Source organism: Lissotriton helveticus, chromosome 11 (genome assembly GCF_964261635.1).
Source record: "Lissotriton helveticus chromosome 11, aLisHel1.1, whole genome shotgun sequence".
Classification (NCBI taxonomy): Eukaryota; Metazoa; Chordata; class Amphibia; order Caudata; family Salamandridae; genus Lissotriton; species Lissotriton helveticus.
Genome location: NC_136072.1, coordinates 1,037,996,365 through 1,038,017,998, shown reverse-complemented (window position 1 = coordinate 1,038,017,998; position 21,634 = coordinate 1,037,996,365). Strand labels below are relative to the sequence as shown.

General features: G+C 47.2%; 1 protein-coding gene across 1 annotated transcript in view; it reads left to right on the top strand.

The window, feature by feature from the left end:
• CCDC63 (coiled-coil domain containing 63) overlaps positions 1–21,634 on the top strand; it is a 216,431-nt gene that overhangs the window by 157,054 nt on the left and 37,743 nt on the right. The window contains exons 8-10 of the mRNA XM_078666129.1: positions 4,095–4,169; positions 9,619–9,811; positions 11,280–11,480. Coding sequence (XP_078522255.1) covers positions 4,095–4,169; positions 9,619–9,811; positions 11,280–11,480 — 469 coding nt within the window. The remainder of the gene's footprint in view (positions 1–4,094; positions 4,170–9,618; positions 9,812–11,279; positions 11,481–21,634) is intronic.

The following is a 21,634-nucleotide window of genomic DNA, read 5'->3' as shown; positions in this document are numbered from 1 at the left end:
GATTTTTAAGTCATTTCATCTGGACTTGCGCTAGTGCATGGGTTATTCAATCAGAACTCCACAGGCATAGGCTACCGCAGTAACGGATGCCTTCTTGCTGGGCTGGGGTGCCCATCTGGGTGACAAAATGAGATGAGGAGTTTGGTCCTTGTCAGAGAAGCATCTTCACATAAAGTGCTTGAACTGTAGGTGGTCCGCCTTGCCAGGAAGGCATTTCCCCCTTCATTATCAAAGAGCATCTTTCATTCTGGGTTGTATAATACCACCAACGCCCAATAAATTAACAGGTAGGGTAGAGTGGGTTAGTGGATGTTGTTTTGGAAGGAGATTTGCCTTTGTCAGCTTGCACAGTGGAGAAGTATTTTCCCAGTAACAGTCTAACAGGCATGATTTCTCAACCTAACAGCAGACACTCTCAGACGCCTCTTACATGAGGACGATAAGTAGGACCCAGATCCTGACGTGACAGAAGTGATCTTCTTCATCTCTATGGATTTCTTCACCTTCAGCTCAGTGCAGGAAGTGCCATGCACTTCCCTCTGAATGGTTCCCTGGTGGATGCCTTCATATTTAGCTGGTTGCCGGGTCTGTTCATGTTTCTATTGATTTTGCACCTTCTGAAAATTCTGCGGAAGCTGCTGGAGTATCAAGCACAGCTGATTCTCATCACCCCAGCGGGGATGAAGATCTGGTAGGCTAATCTACGACACGGTTGTATGATTTTACAAGCATTCCGTCGTAACGCATGCCTTTACCACGCATGCGTTACAACGCGAATGCAATCACCAAGCATATCATTTTACATGCATACTTTTACAACGATTTTTGTTGTAAAAGTATGCATGTAAATGGTATTTTCATGTTAACCGCATGCGTGCGGGCGGAATTCCGCTTGCACGCTGAGATTTTTTAAAATGCACTTTACATGACGAGCTGGGCTCGTCATGAGCGTGCGAGGAGGCTACCTCATGACGAGCCCAGCTCGTCATGAGCGTGGAAGGGGTTAAAGGATTTTCACCCTAAAAATTTACTTTTTTTATTTAACTCTCCGCTACACCACCCACTCATTCCTCCTTACCTCTCCTCTCCTTGTTTTTCCGTGATGACGTTGTATGTCATTAAGAGGGATAGTGTTTTTCTGTTTCCTCTTATTACGCCGATCGCCTTCACATCTTTTTCTTTTTTTTCCAGAAACAGGTGTGTTTTTTTCTTTTTAAACCCATGCTTTTTCATGTGGGGGGGAGACATCCCCAAACCCTCCTTTTTTTTTTTTACTTTACCACACATTTCTTTACTGCGTATTTTGTAGTAAAAGTATGCGTAGTAAGGGCTTCTCGTTGTAACCACGCATGCGTTGTAATGCATGCGTGTTTATGGTGTTCGTGGAAACGGCCGCGTTGTAGTGGCCGTTTCCCCTCCGACACAGGGCATACCTGCTCTTGCAGCATGATGAGGAGGTCCTCCATCTTAATTCCACTCTAATTCACAAACAATCCCCTAATTCGCAAACACTGCAGCGGCACACAAGGAAAATGAGCAGTACCATCTACAGTCCTTTTGCCTTCCTAATGAAGTTTCAGGCATCCTCTTGGCTTCCAGGAAACGTGTTGCAATATCCATTTAACTTACACAAATGTGGGCAGTGATGTGGATCAAAGTGCTTGGATCTTTTTAAGCTCACATCTTTCAAACATCCTGCATTTTGCACTCTCTCTAGCACAGCAGGGCTACAGTCAAAGTTTACCTGGCTGCCTTGTCAGCTTTTATGTCTCTCCTTGATTATCTTTAGTTGTTTAGACACCACGTTTCCTTAAAGATTTGCTCTACTTGTTTCCTCTCACTCCAGTAATTGTTCTTCAGTTGTATTTGAATCTTTTAGGATCTCTTGACATCTTTTCTTTTGAGCCAATGCCCAACTGTCCAATTTGACTCCTCACTTTGAACACAGTATTGTTAGTTGCAATAACTTCTCCATGTGAGGTCCATGAACATTAGGCCCTCTGAGTTCCTCTTCCTTTCACAGTTTTTATCTCCTGGACGGGTCGGTCCTGCGTACCTTTTCAGCCATCTTGCCTGGGGTGGTTTCAGCCTCTCATATGACCCTGTCCATCGTTCTACCTACTTCCTTTCCTCACCCTTATCCCACCAATGAGGAAGAGATACTTCATAGACTGGATACCAGGCATGTGGTCTCCTGCTACATTGACTGTACTCAGTCAGGAAAGAAAAGGTGTTGTCAAAATGCACTATTTGTTATTAAGTCATCTTATATATTAAGATCTTGCACACCATGGCCAAGGAAGAGCCTCTTGAGGCCTACCCCACTGGGGCCATGATTGCTTCCACGGTTCTCACCGGAGGTGTTTTGGTGGCTGAAATCTGCCGGGGGGAAGGGGTAGCATGTGGTCGCCTTGCATACATTTGCTAAACATTACTTCTTCACAGCCCAAGCAAGCAGTGCTACATTCTTTGCAAAGGCAGTGCTGCATGACTTCCTTGGGTAATTGGCACTACTCATTGCCCCTCCTGGAGGGTATTGCTTTGGGACTCATTCTAAAGGTGTGAAATCTGTAGGAAGATGCATCCATCAGAAGTCAAAGATACTTAACTTTGGTTGCAACATTTCTGGTGCATACATAATCTTCCTGTGGATTCTGTTCCTCCTCCCCTGATGAGTCAGAGGCATATATAATAAGTTCCTAAGGTATCCAAACATATTTGTTCTGTTACAGTCATTGTTGCATTCTAGGGTCTTCTCTGTAAGCCTTGCTAAAGCGAGAATGAAGTTTAGGAACTGACATCAGCGCACAGGTTGGTGCCTGTTATACACAGGTGCCGGCATGTCTGGCAGGTGGCGATGCGGCTGGAGCTGCTTGGCGCCACCTAGCTGTGCTGTAAAACTATTGCTGGGAATAGCTGTTCTGAATCCAGGTGAATATTCTAAAGGTGAGGAATCTACAGGAAGATTATGTCTCCACCAGAAATATTGTCACCAAAGATAAGTAACTGTTTTGTCTTCCCCGTAGAGGCATAAAAAGTCTAACTGCAACTTTTTCTGTATGCTCTATGTCATTTCTACACACTATCATTGAACACAGAGCACAGGTAAACAACACTACTTATTGACGGGTTCTATCAGTGGAGTACAGCTACTCACATATGCAGGAAATGGACGGTAGACCGAGGTACTTCTGTCAGTCAAAAGCCGTCCTCTGCAACTTAGCTTTCAGGTTCTGAAGGGATACACAAAAACACCTTTCAGTTTTCCTTGCATGGTGTCAGTTGCTGCATTATGGGTGTACCAAGCTTGAGGTGAAGAAAGTGAGACACCTGCTTGTCCTAAAATGTGGCTATCATCTGACTGTAGCTTGGCAGAAGCCATCATTCCAGTCCTCATTTGAAGCAGAAATCCCACTGTTTCCGGGGAATGAGTATTGAGCGGACAGACTAAACCACTGTCCCACGTGGTGCCTAGCCTGGTTCTCCAATTTGATCAGGTCAACAATGAGGCACTCCAGAGACAGACGTCACATAACCTTAGAGTATCTGGTGACCAAGCCATGGAAGCCACGTGTGTTTGTTATTTCCCCTCTCAGAGCAATGTTCTCACAGTGTTTATTCCCTGAGATCTTGACCTTGCATATGTCCAGCCCAGGCCGCCTCTAAACCAGTAAGACACATGGGACCTGTGATCCGAGAAAGAAGAGCTGGTAGGATACTAAAGGTTCTTCTAAATCTCATATAGGGGGTGTCAGAAAGCATCAAATACTAGTGTAGACATTATTGGCTTTACAGTTAAAAATGTTTTTCTAACTTGTGTGGCTCAAAATGGACATTTGCAAGATGTACCCTCATAAACAAATTCCTTTATGGCCTTGAAATAACCTATAAGCTTTGCAAGCATGACCCCTAGCAACAATTTTCCAGTTTCTTTGCCTAATTAAATTCCTTAAAAATAGTGAGATTACATTTTAGAATAACCGGAGCATTTCAGGTTTTGGCAATAAAATATATTTTACATATTTACTGAAGCTGTGCTATTATGAAGTTGCTTAACTAGCCTTTGAATTTCCGAATGTTTGTTTTCTTTGCAGATGGACCTCACTAACTTGCAAACTGAGCAACGACTCACTGATGAAGGCAAGCGCTCCACCCTGAAGGAGTCAGAGGTAAGTCACTGCATAATGACTTTCGGGATCTATATGGGGGGAAAAAACCTTATACTGGGCCCCATTAAAAAAATCTGATTTCTGGGCGAGATGTACATTGTCTATTAGCACCTCTCCATGAGGGCTGAGTTCCCAGTGCAGTATCTTATAGAAGTAGATCAGTGTAACACAACAGAGGCTTCTTTCCCTCCCCAATGCTGACTTGCTTTCTTGTTGGTGACTTTTTATCCTGCACCTGGTTGGTGTGAGGAAGTCCCTCTTTCTGCTGATGGGGTTTTTTCCAATGGAGGTAATCTTAGAACTTTGAGAAACCTTATTTACACCTGCATGAATTTACTAAAGAGCCCCAGGCAAGCATAAATGGCTTTACAACTGTGGATTACTCCAGCAAGAGTGTGGAGAAATCTGCAGTAGTAAATCCCACTCAGGTGAGAATCGGGTGATTGGTTTGGTGTAAATCTATTGAGCAGTTTTCAAGAAACTAGAAAAGTGTTGGGTCGGCTTGAAAAAGGGCAAAAAGTGAGCGATATTGGGGAACCGTTAGTCTGTGAAATGCCTCAAGCCTGTGTCCAGGGACAGTTTGCTGAACCACATTACAAAAATGTATTTAATTGTACAAAGGGGCATTTGGAGGAGAACCTGCACCCCGTACAAAGTGTAATGCACAGAGCACTCATAGCCTCCCTGTCTCCTAGATGGGCCACCCTCACCACGGAACTGCCCACACACCAGATGATGCAATATCTACATATAATGGGGGCCATCTGACCCAATGGTTTGCATCGTCACTCGGACAACACACAGCGATCACCCTTACCTTTCTAAAGCTACATTGGGAAGATGACCTAGGGCACGCGCTCACAGATAAAGAGTGGATGGCTGTATTAGAGAGCCCCACATTTGTCCAGCGCAATGAACGTTTTAAGCGAATACAATACTTCATTATGCACCGGGCATACCTAACCCCAGCCCAGATTAACAAGTACTTTCGTCTCACGGGTGCTGATTGTCCTAGATGCAGGCTACTTAACGGAGATCTCCTACACATGCTGTGGCACTGCCTCTCGCTGGGAGAATACCGGACTAACATAGCAACTTCACTGGTCATTTGTACAGGACGCAACATCCCTTTTTGCTGGGAGGTATACATATTGCATCTCTTTAGTAGGAATAAGAAACACAGGGCCACCTCCTGTTTTCAAGACCTAGACCTGGTTACAGCGAAACGCTTCATCACCAAGCAGTGGAATTCCCCACTAGTCCCCCATGCAATAGCCTTGAACCGATCACTTCTCAACTGGGCTAGGGCAGAGGGATTAGCCTTGAATAGGGAAGACATGTTGGGTCTTCGTAAGTTTCCCATGGCTCCTGTGGGGCGGTGACTTAAACTTGACAAGGGACCCGTCCATGGACCGGTCAGATGGACCTAGCAGATGCCCCTTGGCCTCCTCTCGCATCCTAGATGCGGAAATGACTAGATTGGGACTTCAGGCCGTCTGGAGGACTAAATACCCGACACTAGGGGGGTACACACACTACTCGTCACAACAAGACATACATACCTGCATTGATTACTGGCTTTTCTCTGCGTGCCTCCTCTCTAGTGTGCGAGCATGTAAGACACTGCCACGAACTTATTCAGACCATTCCCCGGTGCCGATTGCGCCCCGGCGCGCCGACCGCCTCCATTTTCCTGGCGACTACCTCCATATACACTGCTTGACAACGCTTTTCGAGAAGAGGTGGCCACCACTATAGAAGACTTTTTTGATAGAAACAAGTGTTCAGTAGACTCATTCCCTACAGTCTGGGAAATACCTTGGCTCACCAACACTCACCGCGAGTTCCTGGCGCGTCCATTCGAAAGGGAGGAGATTGTCTGGGCATTGTCGTCTATGAGGGCGTGTAGCGCGCCGGAAAGTGACGGCTTCCCTGCTTCATTTTATAAGACATTCTCTGAGCTGTTGATTCCTAAGCTGCTGAAGCTAGTGGAACAGGTCGCAGAAGACGGGCGGATGCCCCCGACAATGTGTGAGGCGGTCATAATTGCTCTCCTTAAACCGGGTAAACCTCCGGAGGACTGTGCCTCCTATCGTCCATTATCTCTTATTAATGTGGATGCCAAGATCTTTGCAAAAATAGTCGCGAATCGTATTAGTCCGCTGATACCGACACTGGTGGCTCCCGAACAGGCGGGATTTGTCCCCAGCCGTACTTTAACCTACAATTTGCGCACAGTGTTTGCGGCCTTTCAACTCACGAGACAGGAAGTGCATGCAGTTGTGGTGTTTCTGGATATGGAGAAGGCATTTGATTCTGTCGAATGGCCTTTTCTACGTGCAGTATTGCAACGCATGGGGGTTGGGGAGCTGTTCATACAACTAATAAACACACTATATACCTCACCAACAGCGCGTGTCCGAATAGGATCATTCACGTCGGAACCCTTTGGCATTGAGCGTGGCACCAGACAGGGTTGCCCCCTCTCCCCTCTCCTGTACGCCCTAGTGGCGGAGCCCCTCGCGTGCGCCCTACGGGAATACCACAGACACCGAAGTATCCGTTTCCCTGGCTATAACTTGATAGTCTCTACATACGCGGACGACACTCTCCTTTATGTGCGAGACCCAGATACGAACCTCTTGAGCGTTTTGAGGGAGGTAGTCTTGTTCGGATCATTATCCGGGATCAAGGTGAACTGGAACAAAACGGTGATGTTCCCTCTCACTCCGGCCACTAGCAGAGTAGACTCGGATTACCCTATACAATGGACCACGGACTCGGTCAGATACTTAGGCATAAAGCTCCACACAGACGCGGAGGTGGTCCTAATGGAAAATTACGGCGTTGCTGTCTCCAAACTGGAAGACGATATAGAGAAATGGATCGGCCTTCCCCTCTCCTTAGTGGGCCGCGTCTCGCTGCTGAAAATGATTGTACTCCCTCGCTTCTTATTCCTGTTCAGTAATATCCCCATGGTGTTATCTAGCACGTTTTTTAAACAGCTGCATACACTGGTATTACGACTAGTCTGGGCCGGTAAACAACCCAGGGTAGCTTGGGATATCCTTATTCGACCTTATGAGGACGGTGGTTTACAGGCTCCTGATTTAGAGCTATATTACCGAGCTGCTCAGGGCGCACATGCGTACAGTTGGATGCACGGCCCTGCTAACGCCCCCCACATCCTAATTGAGGGTATAGTGGCTGACCCAACTCCGTTACCGGCACTTATGGCTCATCCCAGAGACAGACGTACGGGCCTATTGGATTCCCTTAATGCAGTAACTCATGCTTGGCACCATCTAATGGACGCTCAAGCCTGCTCGTTATTGTATGCACCAGGGGCAAAACTAGAATGGTGCTCATGGCTGGGCCCATGTAGAGATAAAGGTGTTATATCAGCACGGGCAAAATTAAACTTAACCACCATTGGGGATCTTTTCCTTAACGGCAAGGTCCGAACGTGGGAGAGGAGGCAATTGTGGAGGATGGTCCTCATGCTAGGTTCCAGTTCCACAGGGTGCGGAGCGCCCTAAGAATGCTGCTTGGGGAAGACATGGAGGAGCCACCTACAGTACAGACATATGACTATGTGGTCACGGCTACATCCCCGGCGCGCCTAATATCACGTCTTTATCGTGACACACTGGCGGAGAGAACATCACATTATGCTAAACCCAGGCTAGCATCGCAGTCTGATTTGGAGATTGATCTCCCAGAGGACAAATGGAAATATTGCTGCGCCAATGTCAGGAAAGTCTCTCTAAATGGCAGACACTGATTACTGCATTTTAAATTTCTGAACAGGGTATATTACACACCTGAGCGCCTGCATAGATATGGGTTACGAGACGATCCCAGTTGTGTAAGATGCAGGGCGCCCTCTGCTGATTTCTTACATCTGGCCTGGATGTGCCCGAAGGTGGTTACCTTTTGGCAAGAGGTCTACTCAGAGGTAAACAGAGTTACTGAGCTATTATTAACCCCTGATTTGCTGCTTGCGCTACTGGGATATTCCAAAGATATAACACCGGAATTTCGCCGATTGCTAGATATAGCCTTCCTAGTAGCTAGGCGGTGCGTAGCACTCACCTGGATGAGAGGGCCCGCTCCGACATTAAGCAGGTGGACTAGGGATAGATATATTGTTGCACACAAACAGGCCTGTACAGTGAATTGTTACCCCCTCGAAATCGACCAAAAAACTACTGGGCGCTTTATCTAGAGAGGAGGCCCGTGACGGACACTGCTGACACTGACGACAAACGATCTGACTTGGGGACGGAGGCGCAAGAGGACAATACAAGACGAACACCGAACACGCTGACACACCTGTTTCAGGAGTGAATAGGCCTAGACTACATTTAGTGACCCCTACCGTAGGAAATAACGTCACACTATCTGTGATGGGTTGCACTTGCTTGTTGGGATGGCAGAGTGGGAAGCTGGCCGCAGGCGGATGGGCGAGAGGGCTGTGCATTAACACTGTACTTCTTGCATTTCACATGTAGAACTGATTTGTTGGGGACTGCTGCGCATGTTGTATGTGGGATAACTTTTGTTGTCAAGTATAACAAAGACTACAAAGTATAACTGCCTTAATCTGATGTGTTTGTCGATGTTAATGCCAAATCGATTGTAAAACACTTTGTTTTTTCCCTTTTTTATGCCACAAATAAAATAATTAAAAAAAAAAAAGTCTCCAATGGCCAGTAACTGGGCGGCCATGGTATCGGACTTGCAGGGCCTCGGTCCCTATGAACAGCGCAGTGGCGCTTCTACATGTGTAATACGTTAACGCGCGAAGGAACATATTGTTTTCATCCTCAGACCCCTATTGTGACTAAACAAGTATGATGTTGTTTGCACTATGGTTAATGTTTGAACCAAAAATGTCAATACAAAGATTTAAACAAATATAAATTGTGCAAAGGGGTGTTTTTCCTGTTGCTCATTTCAAAGCTGTAGCTGTAGCCTTCACGCTGCTCTCTTTTTCTGCACTTAGAGCAGGAAGGGACCTGCTGCCCTCAAATGGGTGGTTCTTTGTGGCATCTTCAAAAAGGAGTACCACCCAGCGTGTTACCCCTATAACAGAACATACTGTAGCACAAATAGGGGTCCATGTTATGGGTTGCACCCGGTGTATCAACTTTTGTCTGACAAACCTTAGACAATATCATGTCCACAGGCGTTAGATCTTGAATGGCTCGCTGACCGCTCCCGTCCCCATCTCCCTTCAGCAGCCCGTCATGCTCCACACATCTTGAGCTGCAATATCTTTGGGGTTGTTATAATGTTTTGAAATTGGTTAAAGCTAATGCCATAATGAACTGTGCTTTGCTTCTTCGGGCATATTAATTAGAGCCCACCCCTGCAACGTCTTCTGAGGACTTCCGCAAACCTTCTGTTGTCCAAATACATTGTCATCCTTTCTTTCCATGGATAGGCCAAGCTGGAGAAGATCACAGTAGATGCCAACCGCTACGAGAAACAATACAAAGAGAGCAGCAAGGCCCTGGACCAGCTGATGCTCTCCATTGAGCATCTCTTCAAGGCCATAGACTGTGACCCGGCAGTGATTAATAGATTGCTGGGAGTGAGCGAAGGCATCACACATGCAACCATGATGCTGTATTTTAGTAAGTACTAGAGCTTTGTTCTGTGGCAATATGTGCACTTTCTCCTGAACAATCCAAGGATACTGATGGATACCTGGTATATCAGACCTGGGAGGAAGCAACCCTCATGTTCACAAAGGAGCTGCAGCACTTTTGTGTCTATTCTGCTTAATGTCCAAATCCACTGTTCACCATGCATCTTTCCTCCAAGATTCTTTCTCCCACCAAGGTGTTTATGACCTTATCTACTGTGATTCTGTTTCTTTGTACTATTTTAAACACACAAGGGAACCCGAAAAGTAACTAAGGACCTCGGGTATCAGTTGTTTTATAGAACAATGGTCCTTAGGAGGCAAGTATAAAACAACAACAGATACAAGATAGACCTGAATGGGTGCTATAACATTTACGATGTCCAGCCGACAACGAGTTTAATATGCAACTGTTTTATTCTTCCCATGTCTTGTCCCAATAGGCAGTGTGGTTAAAACCAGGCAATTAAATTGTTTAGTCCTGATGATGATCCCTATTATTTAATGAGCTTGGGATCGAAACGTCGTCGACATGTTAAATAGTGCCATTTATTGTTATTATGTATGTTCAATATGGTATAATTGGTTAGCTTGATTCACTGAACTAATAGCGCAAGCTTCCAAAGCTCCAAATTTTGCCTGTTATTTTGTGTTTATGTTTTATGTTGAATGTTTTTTCGTTCTTCTGACTCACAGATCGGGTGCAGGACTGCATCCCGTTGTATTTGTTCCTCCTTCCAGTATCAAAGTAATCTATGTTCTTATTTCCATATTAAACTCGTTGTCCGGCTGGACATCGTAAATGTTATAGCACCCATTCAGGTCTACATTGTATCTGTTGTTGTTTTATACTTGCCTCCTAAGGACCATTGTTTTGTTTCTTTGTACAGCATTTCGTGCCTAAATGTTCCATTCTTGCACAATAAATAAATAAACAAACACATAAATACTTAACTAACTAAATAAATAAGCACACTGCTGAAAGGTGAATTTCAGATTACATGAAAAAGAGAAGCAACAGCGCTGATTTAAAAACCCTCTTACATCTCATTTTGTTTACCGTGTGACCATCTTCTCCATCCACCCCTCACCCATCTCGGTCATCCGCCATTGATCCCGCCAAATGAATCCTCTTTTTACCATTCAGGTTTTTTTTCTCCCAATAGAGATTGGCACATCAAACACATATTTTTACCACCATGTGCATGGAACTACCCCCAGTGCAGTGCATGTAGAGCATGAGTGATTGATTTATCCATATCACTTATGATATATTTTTTACATTTTTCCCTGTGCTAAACTTTGATTTCTTTTCACACAACTAACGTCCCTTCACTGTGATTAGCAGGTCAACACCTTCCCTTGGCTAATATACTCTCCTTTCAGAAGATGTCCATCATTATAATATGTCCTGCATGCTTCTTGTGTGATTGTTAAGCTTTGGCTTTGTTTCCTAGGTGTCATTGAGGAGAAAGCCAATGAGCTTCTGAGAATTCAAGCCTTCCAACGCCTTAAAGATCTAGAAGAACCAGACATGGCTGACGCTTCCCTGAACCCCTTCTTGGGTGCTGCAGGACTCCTTAAAGTTACACCACCCGCTAAATTTAGCTTACCCATCATCGTTGATGAAGCGGAACCTGAAGAAACGGATGATACAGGTAACTTGAAGTTCTGTTCCTCTGTACTTGACAAACTTCATTGGGTGAAAACAGGTAATGCAGTAGGCAGGTGGGATCCCTACTAAAATGCAATCTATAGAAACCTCTTCTGAGAATCATATTTCTGGGTCTGAGACACTCAGAAGCTGATGATCCACTCTTCAGACAGGGTAGCTCTATCTGTCAGGCAGGTAACCTGAAGAAATTGTCCTTGGCCTGGATGTTGGGACACAAACTGCCCTAAGGACTTTCCAGAAAGACAACACCAATAGTATTTGAGCCTGTGTGTCCCCCATGAGAGGCAGGCCTGTACCTATATTGCTTTCATGGTTGGTATCTGAAAAGACTGTCAGAGAGAAGTCTACAAAGGCTCCCTGAAACAGCTCAAAGTTAAGCTTAATTCTTTAACGAAGAGTGAGTCACCTCACAGCAGAGACTAACATTGAACCCAAAAGCAAAGCGCGCAGTGCAGTGACATAGCAGCAAGCACTGAATAACATAGGACAGCCTTGTATACCCTGGGGCATATTTACAAGGGCATTGTGCCACTGGAGCGTCACTTTTTATGACGCTCCAGTGGAGTTAATACCCTGCTCCATAGTTACAATGCAGTGCTAAGCCACTTTGCGTGGCTTAACGCTGCATTGTAAATATCGTACCCTTTCATGCTGTTTTCTGCGCCAAAGGGGCATGCAATGGGTGATGTGTGGGCGTTCCACAGCAACACCTGTTGCTTTTGGACTCTTCCCCAGATTTACAAGGATCTGTAATTCTGATGCTACACCAAAACAAATGCCATTGAAAAGCAGGCGTTACAATGTCGCAACGAAGAGAAAGACTTTTATATCTCCTCGTTGTTTGCTCTTTCGTGGTGGATTCTGCACACACATAGAAGGAACAAATCGCCTTTAATGATTGTTTATGTGCAGGAAGGTGTCCCTTCCCTCACATAAACAATCATCCCTGCAACGCAAGCACCCTTGTTGTACCATGGTGCAACGATGTCTCCATTGGTGCTAGGCAGCTTCTTTAGCGCCGGCACAAGGGAAAACACAGGGGTGTGCCGTATTCTTTTGAATATGGCTCATCCCTGCAGATTTTAAATGACGCAATGTGGCGCTGCTAAATTGCGTGAAGCGCTGTGCTGCGTCATTTCTTCGTACATATGCTCCCTTGTATCTATAATATAATGCAATGTCCAGGGCTTTAGATTGTTTCTGGACAATAAGTGAAAACCAAAACTGAATCTGGTGCTGACATCATGAGCGATGCACTTCACAAAGTCCTATGCATGGTCCAGTGTGGACCAAAGTGCTTGTCCGTTCAGATCAACAAATTGCATCTACAGTGACATTCCCTAAATGTGGCATAATGTAACTACTAATTGCAGCTCCATAAATGTATCTTTCAAACAGTTCACTGCTGATTCAAGCTCTGGCCTTGAGCTGATACCTACGTATTCTGTCTTGCAGCCTCTGTTATGTATTATCATGCATACTGCTACACACAGATACATACTGTTCAGTCCCCACTGAAGAGCCTGTTCTTGTATCTATATCAATAGACTGCAAAACAGTAAACAAAAACGTAGAGGTATTCGTTGTGTCATAAGGCATTTGCAAAAACATTGCTGTGAGAAAATGATTTTTTTTAACTTTATGTATATTTTTCCTCCGTTGTAATTCGATATGGTAATCTCAATATACCTCTTCCACAATTTTATGGACGGAGTTCCCTTACTCACTCCTTTGCCACACTTCTTCAACACCCTCTCTTTACTTCTTCCGCATTGTCATCCCTCCTACCCTCATCTTCTCTCCCCCTTGCATCCTTCCACCATGTTTCTCTCTCTTCCTTGCAAGTCGTGTCTTTTTCTTTTTTCTATTTTCTTCTCCTACATGGCCCTCCTAGAATTAAAAAGGAATTTTCCTTCCATTCTTTTACCTCATTCACCTGCCTGTGTTCTCTTATCCTCTTTTGCAGCCAATGTGGCCACCACCTGTGGTCATTAAGAGACCCCTTATGCTAACCTGTTATGAGTCAGCCATCTCTTAGTGGTGTAGTATATATCGTTGTTTTACCTTTTTTGTTCCCACAACCATTTTATTAACTACATTTTTAGTTCTCTACTTACTTACTGCAAACCCAGAGAACACATTTGCGGCTCCATGCCAGGTGCTGGCACTGGCATGTCCCCTGCTTGGTGTGCTGATAAGACCTCCTTCCTTGGGTGCCCAGCTGCAAGTACCTGATATCCAGGTTTTCGATATTGTCCCTAGCCTAACACTAATCTAGCTCTGTGCTCAAGGGCGTAGGCCTATACCTTGACGTGACTGGGGTCCTAGACCTGGCCTGTGACCTTGTGGGGTGCACCAAAATGCCTCCATTGTACTGATGATGGATTACTGTTCCTGTCATGTGTTTAATTCATGGAGAGGTGGTCGCAATGTACCATGATTTGTGAATCCATAGTTGTGGTCAGACGTTTTTATCTGTGCCACTGGAGTTTAGGCCTTTTGCCCACTTTTGGAAGGTTCTGCTTCTATCCGCTAACATGGATCCTAGCACTAACATCCCAAGTGTATATTGTGTGTGTAATATCTGCATGGTGTGCACAAGTGAGCCAGAGTAATGGAGGTATATTGTCTCCATTTGGATACCCCAAATCTGGCCTTGTGCACAAAATGGAGGTCTGGTTCTTTTCCTAGACAGTGAAAGTGTATTGCTCACATTCCATTTGTCCTTTTGCAGAGGGGAGCTGCTGATTAGTCTTCCTGTAGCCCTGTCAATTGGTAGAAGGGGGTGGGGGTGGGGGTGGGGGGGTGCTAAAGGAAAGGGCTGCTGTCTCTGTTGTTCAAGGTGAAAGGGACCCTTTAGCTAAGGCCATGCTTTTGTCTTCCGTTGATCTCACTTCAGCGTGGCCGAGGACAGCCAGGTGCAGACGTTCACACCTCTTTGTGCATGTGGTGCAGATGCTTTAATCTGGAGACTACCCTTCTATGAGGAGTATCTTAGCCTGTGTCTGGAGAGTAGTCTGAAGGGGACACTTGGAACCAATCCAAACTGGTTCTAAAAATGCAGACAGTGGATCCACATCTCCTGTCTGCTTTGGCTGTACAAAAGTGGGACCAACTGACCCACTTGTGGTTCCAGTTCCAAGTTGTCTATGACCAAGGAAATCAGTTCTCCACAGAGTACTTAGAGGACTGCTGGGAAAGTTGATGTGGTGTCTGCTTGCCAGCCAGCTTCCAAGATCTGAGGGGACATCCTTTGCTGCTAGAGCTGATTGCCTGTCCTGAAATGCTTAGAAGCCAGCCTGCCTGTTGAGAGAAAGCGAGAGAGAGGGAGAGAGAAGGAACCTGCCATCCCTGCAGGAGGAGTGACTGTCCAGAAGGAGCAAAGTGCACTGAGCCCCAATAGGGTTGGGTGGCAGAAAAGAAGGACTGCAGAGAGCGATCTGCATGCCCTACTTTCAGAGACCCCCAGACTCCCTTGTGCGATTCTTGTAGGTAATAGTGAACATTGTGGAATAGCCTGTGCTGCTGTGCCTGAATTGTTGAAGTCTGCTGCATGACCTGAACCACTGTGCCGGAGATGTGAAGATTGCACCTGCATTGAAAATACACAGCATGGTCCCAGCCGACTGACCGCTGCTTGAGTCCTGATGTGCCCTTTCGGCTACACTGAACTGGACCTGAATAGTCCGAAAGGGGCTGCAACGAGCACCCATCAGAAGATGTATCCAGCTCTCTTCTAGACAGCCACCAAGAGGACAAGAATGTTTGCAGGCTTGATCTCAGCCTAGAACCAAGTGAGCAAGCCCTAGAGGAGCCGGGCGGTCATTAAAAAAACGCTTGCCACCATTACGCAATGTGAGGGGCTTACACTTGAGTATTGTGATGAGTTTACACTAGAGTACGGGGATAATCTGCACCTGAGGCTATTCGGCTAGGTAGCCGAGCCAGGAAGGTAACAACTGGACCATAAGGTGGGGTCAGTAGTGAGAGGATGCTCTAATCCACTCTGAGAGGCCTGACACTAAACTACATCACATGCGATCTCTATGTGTAGTATTAATTTCTAATGTAAATTAAAAGTCCTTTTCTTCTTGAAAGACAAGCACTGGGATGGACAATCTGTTATTATTTTAATGAGTGTTTATTGACGACTAAGCTCAAGCACCACCGCACTGCTTTCCCGAGAAAGAGAAACCTTTGCTCACCATCACTACCACTGAGAGTCAAGTGCTGGAGGGAAGTACTAGGCCAAGTTTTCAGAGCTGTAGCAGAAAACTCCTGGGACACAAGAGGCAAATAGCCACAAGCCCAACGGTTGAGACCCAGCAGCCCCATGCCCCCCCCCCCCCCTCCGAACTGGACCTGCCATATGGTTCAGGGCACACATGGTATGGAAGCGTAATAAGCACAGCCAAGAGGATACACTCATTCTTGGGTCAAATGTACGCACATTGATGAACCTGTATTTCCAGGTCCCCGGTGGATGCCTTACTCTCCTCCCTCTCTTACTAATTGACTTGCTCACCAGACTGCTGCAGAATACTATAGCTGCACTTTGTGTTTTTCCCCAAAAAATTATTATTGTTTTTTTAAGGTGTTATTGATACTGAAGCAATATTATCCAATGGGGGTGGTGCAGTCCCAGGTAAATGCTGATCCTATGCTTTGATGAACAATCACAGTTTTCTCTCATGATATGGAAATGATGGTTAGTGATATAAGTGAAGTTAGATACTTCTATCAAATCTCAAATATCTGCTTCATACTTGTGAGAAAAAAAGTCTGACACTGAGTAAAGGGATATCTAACAGCTGCTTGTCCGTCAATTCCCCAGTGTTTTACTTTGGCCTCACCGTAGAGTTCTTATGAACAACTAGAAAGCTAACATTTTATAATCAAAGACAATACTAAGCAGTTCTGAACGCCATTTTGCTGGAATAGGAGCATTGGGATGTAATGTCTTTAGCATGAAGCAGGCTGAAGCAAAAGAGAATGGATAGGGTTAATGCCGATATTAAAACCAGGTATTTCAACAAATTATGCACAGGAAGTTCAGCTTTATATTCAGGTTAGAAAAAAAACTAAAGAAAAGACGACTTACCTGCAGAACGCCGACTGACGCCTCTCCGCCGTCCTTCTGTCCGTTATGCACAGGAGCGGCCATTGACCCTGTTTTCAGGCCAGGTCGCTCCCCCAACGCGGTAGCACACCCTGCTCCTGTCGTGCCCCTGAGACCTGCTGCCTGCCGGTTCGATCCCTGGTGGCCCAGTGGTGGGTCTCCTTCATTGGTACCTGTTGTTTCTCTGTGCCTCTTCTCCCTAATGTCTGTCTTTCTTTGTGCTGGCTTGATTTCTATATTTCTTTGCTCTTCCCACTGGTTTTATTTCCCGACTTGTATTGCCTTGTCTGTGCCGTTTTTTTTACCCACTGTTGTATCCCATTATTCTGTATTGCCTGGTCTGTGCCGCTCATTCCCCTCGCCCCATCCCGTGTCTGCCCCGCGTCTGTTTCCCGCCGCTGCCTCCCCTGCGGCCCCGCCCACCGAGCCCCGATTCGCTCCCGCTCCCCCCTCCCAGCTGCTCCTCCCTCCCTCGACCCGTCATAATGCAGGCCGATGTGCGGCCGCGCCGCTGGCGCGCCAACGGCGCGCCTAAGGCAAGCCCGTCTGCGCCCGTCCGCACCTGGACCACGCCCAGCCCAATAACCCCTGGCCCCCGCCGGAGCCATACAACCAGGCTGAGCTACGACACCGCCACCCTCCACGCACTCAACACCGGCCGAGCATCCACCTGCTACCGAGCCACCCCAAAGCGCACCCACGGACCCTCCTCCTGCCGAACGTGCAACTTCACCTGCCCTGGACCATGCAACAACAACCACCTCATGTGCATCCTTCTCAACACCCGCTCCGTCCACAAACACGCCATCGAACTCTGGGACCTCCTCAACACAACTGCACCGGACGTCGCCTTCCTCACGGAAACCTGGATGAATGCCTCCTCAGCCCCCGAAATCTACATAGCCATCCCGGACGGCTACAAGATCACCCGGAAGGACCGCATCAACCAAACCGGAGGAGGAATCGCCATAATCCACAGGAACTCGATCAACGTCACGACCAACACCGAGGACGCCCTCCCCTCCGCCGAACATCTACACTTCCAGATCCACACTGACCCTAAGACCACCCTCAGAGGAACCCTCATTTACAGACCCCCGGGACCACGCCACAATTCAGCGAAGCCATCGCCGATTTCATCAGTGCGCATGCCCTCACCTCCGCAGACTACATTCTCCTGGGCGACCTGAACTTCCACCTGGAGACCAACAACAACAAGAACACCACCTCCCTACTTGAAAACCTCGCCAACCTTGGACTCAAGCAACTGGTGACCATCCCACCCACCTCGCCAGTCACACGCTGGACCCCATTTTCTCCGCCAGCAGCAACGTCTCCTTCAGCCACACCACCGGCCTACACTGGACAGACCACAGCTGGTCCACTTCACCTTCCAGAAAACCACATCCCACCACAGCCCACAACAGATCCCCCGCAGATGCTGGAGCAAAGTCACCACAGACCAGCTAACCACATCACTGAGCCAGAACCCAACAAACGACACAACTGACGCCAACGCCGCCGCACGCAACCTCACACAGTGGATCAGTGACTGCGCCGACGCCCTCGCACCACTAAAAAAACCCTCCGGCAAGCCCAGCAACAAGAAAGCCACCTGGTTCACCGACGACGTCAAGAACACAAAGAAATCATGCCGAACCCTCGAGAAGACCTGGCGCCACGACCAAACAACAGAGAACCTCACAGCTCTCAAGAACGCCACCCGCAAACACCACCAACTGATCCGCATCACCAAAAGGACTGCTTTCAAAGAACGCCTAGACAACAATGCGCACAACAGCAAGGAGCACTTCAGCATCGTGAAAGAACTCTCCAACCCCAGCGCCAACTCCAACGACATCCCACCCTCGCAAGACCTCTGCGACTCCTTCGCCACCTACTTCCACCGCAAGATCGCCGACATACACGACAGCTTCGACGCCCAGACCCCACTACCAGCCACCGAACTAACGCCCCCCACCGACACCCTCAGCACCTGGACCCCCGTCAGCATCGAGGACACCACCCACGTCATGAACACCGTCCCCTCCGGCTCACCATCAGACCCCTGCCCTCACCACATATTCAACAAAGCAGACGCCGTCATCGCACCCCACCTCCGGAACGTCATGAACAACTCCCTCTTGCCCGCCACCTTCCCAGAGAGCTAGAAGCATGCCGAGATCGACGCCCTACTGAAGAAACCCACAGCGGACCCAAAGGATGTCAAAAACTTCCGGCCCATCTCCCAAGGAAGGTCATCGAGAAGACCGTCAACAAACAGCTGACCAACTTCCTCGAGGCAAATGGCTCCCTCGACCCTTCCCAGTCCGGCTTCCGAGCCAACCACAGCACCGAGACCGTCCTCATTGCAGCCACCGATGACATCAGGATCATGCTTGACAACGGGGAAACCCCCGCCCTCATCCTTCTAGACCTCTCTGCCGCCTTCGATACCGTCTGCCACCGAACTCTAAGATCCCGCCTCCACAACGCAGGGATCCAAGGAAAGGCCCTGGAATGGATTGGATCACCTCATTTCTCTCCAACAGAACCCAGAGAGTCCGCCTCCCTCCCTTCCGGTCCGCGGCAACCAAAATCATCTGTGGCGTACCCCAAGGCTCCTCACTCAGCCCGACCCTCTTCAATGTCTACATGAGCCCCCTCGCCGCCATCGTACGCAAACACAACCTCAACATCATCACCTACGCCGACGACACCCAGCTGATCCTCTCCCTCACCAAAGACCCAGCCACGCCAGAATCAACCTCCAGGAACGAATGAAAGACGTCGCGAAATGGATGAAATACAGCCGCCTAAAGCTAAACTCAGACAAAACAGAGGTCCTCATCCTGGGAACATCACAATCTGCCTGAAAGACTCCTGGTGGCCCACCGCGCTGGGCTCCCCATCGACACCCACGGACCACGCACGCAACCTAGGATTAATCTTGGACTCCTCGTTCACCATGTCCAAACAAGTCAACGCCATCTCATCCTCATACTTCAACACCCAGCGCATGCTACGAAAGATCTTCAGGTGGATCCCCACTGAAACGAGAAGGATGGTCACCCAGGCCCTCATCACCAGCCGGTTGGACTACGGAAACGTCCTATACGCAGGAACCACAGCAAAACTTCAGAACAGACTCCAGCGCATACAGAACGCATCCGAACGCCTCGTCCTGAACATTCCCCGACACAGCCACATAACCGCCCACCTGAGAGACCTGCACTGGCTCCCCATCAACAAACGAATCAAGTTCAGGCTCCTCACCCACGCACACAAAGCACTCCACAACGCCGGACCCGAATAACTCAACAGACGCCTCATGTTCTACACTCCAACTCACCAGCTCCGCTCCGCCACCCTCGCCCTCGCCGCCATCCCACGGATCCGCAGAACCACCACCGGAGGAAGATCGTTCTCCTACCTGGCCGCCAAGACATGGAACTCCCTCCCCGCCCACCTACGTCTGACCCAGGACCACATCACCTTCAGGAGACACCTCAAACCCTGACTGTTCGAGCAGTAGCAGCACCGCCCACCTCCCCCCAGCGCCTTGAGACCCCCACGGGTGAGTAGCGCGCTCTATAAATTTCTTGATTGATTGATTGATTGATTGAAGCTTAATAGGAAGCACACAGGCTCCCAAACTCCCCTAGATAATCACGATGCTACTGTCACCAGCATGACAGGCGCGTTGTGATTAGTCTGAGTGGCATGGTTCGGCGCTCACACATGGAGCCAGTGCATGTTCTCCACACAGGCTGGGCAATACAGCCGGGTGGAGAACATGCTGAGTGCACATGACTGTTTGGCCGGCCCAAGACAGCTGGCCAAACTGTCATGTGCACTTAAGTCCACCGCCCGCTTCTCCCCCTGCTGGCTGTGACGACAGCCCCGCTTTGTAAGACAGCCTCAGAGCGGAAAAAATAAAATTACAATAACATTGTGTTATTTTATTTCTCCTTTTTGCACTGCTCAAAGAGCAATAGGGTGGCGCTCCTCCACCTTAACTCTGTCACTTCATGCCACCTTCATACTAAAAAAGAAATATTTTGATAGACACGGGTACTTTTTAATCTTTGCTTTAAATGCACACGAGTGGATTTTTTGGAGGCTCAGAAATCAATTTATATACAGATCTGATATTTATCTAAAATAAACAGATTTGTACTCTTTTTGCTTGTGTCACTGCATGTTATAAGTAGTTGTGTCTTTCAGATTGAACATGCACTGGCTTCCAAATCATTTTTATTGTAAATTAAACAAACATAAGGAAATGATAAAACAGCTTAAAAAATATTTTTATTTTCTATAACAAAAAAATTCTTTGTATACCTTATAACCTCTACATTCAAAATGAATCAAAGGCCAGCACAAATAACCACTTCCATTCGATGAGTGGGTTATTAGGAGTATACTTTGAAAGTTCTCATCCAGTGCGGATGGATATATAATCTCGTATGTATCATGATGGATTGAGTGCAGTGACCACTTTTGCATAGGTTTGCATAGCGAGGGGAGGACATTCTTCTAATTTGTCGGTGATGTCAACTTGGGCGTGATGACTGTGTTAGCGGTGATGTCTAGTCTGATTTGGGGGATTTTGTCAGCAAACGACCCTGCAAAAGATTTCTTGTAGACCTAGCTATAGCGTTCATGAGATTCTGATTAAAGGCATTTCTTACCACCTCACGGAGCGTCTTTTGAGTGTTTTTTTAGCTGAGTCTACTTGAGCTTTGGGGTGCAAGGCTCTGACATCAATACTGTTCCTTTACCTTTCTTCCTGGCAACACAAAGATCTCTTATAATGTTTTGGGCAGGATTAGGTCGCCATTGTGTAAATATTTTAAGCTGGTGATAATTGTGAGATAGAATCAATAAATCTCTCAAATATATCTCACTGTAAGTGACGTGATGGCAGAGCTCTAACACTAGGTTAATGCATATATTTTTTAATTATATAGGGGAAACAAACTAAATAAAAGAAATTCCCTTAATAAACCAAAGTT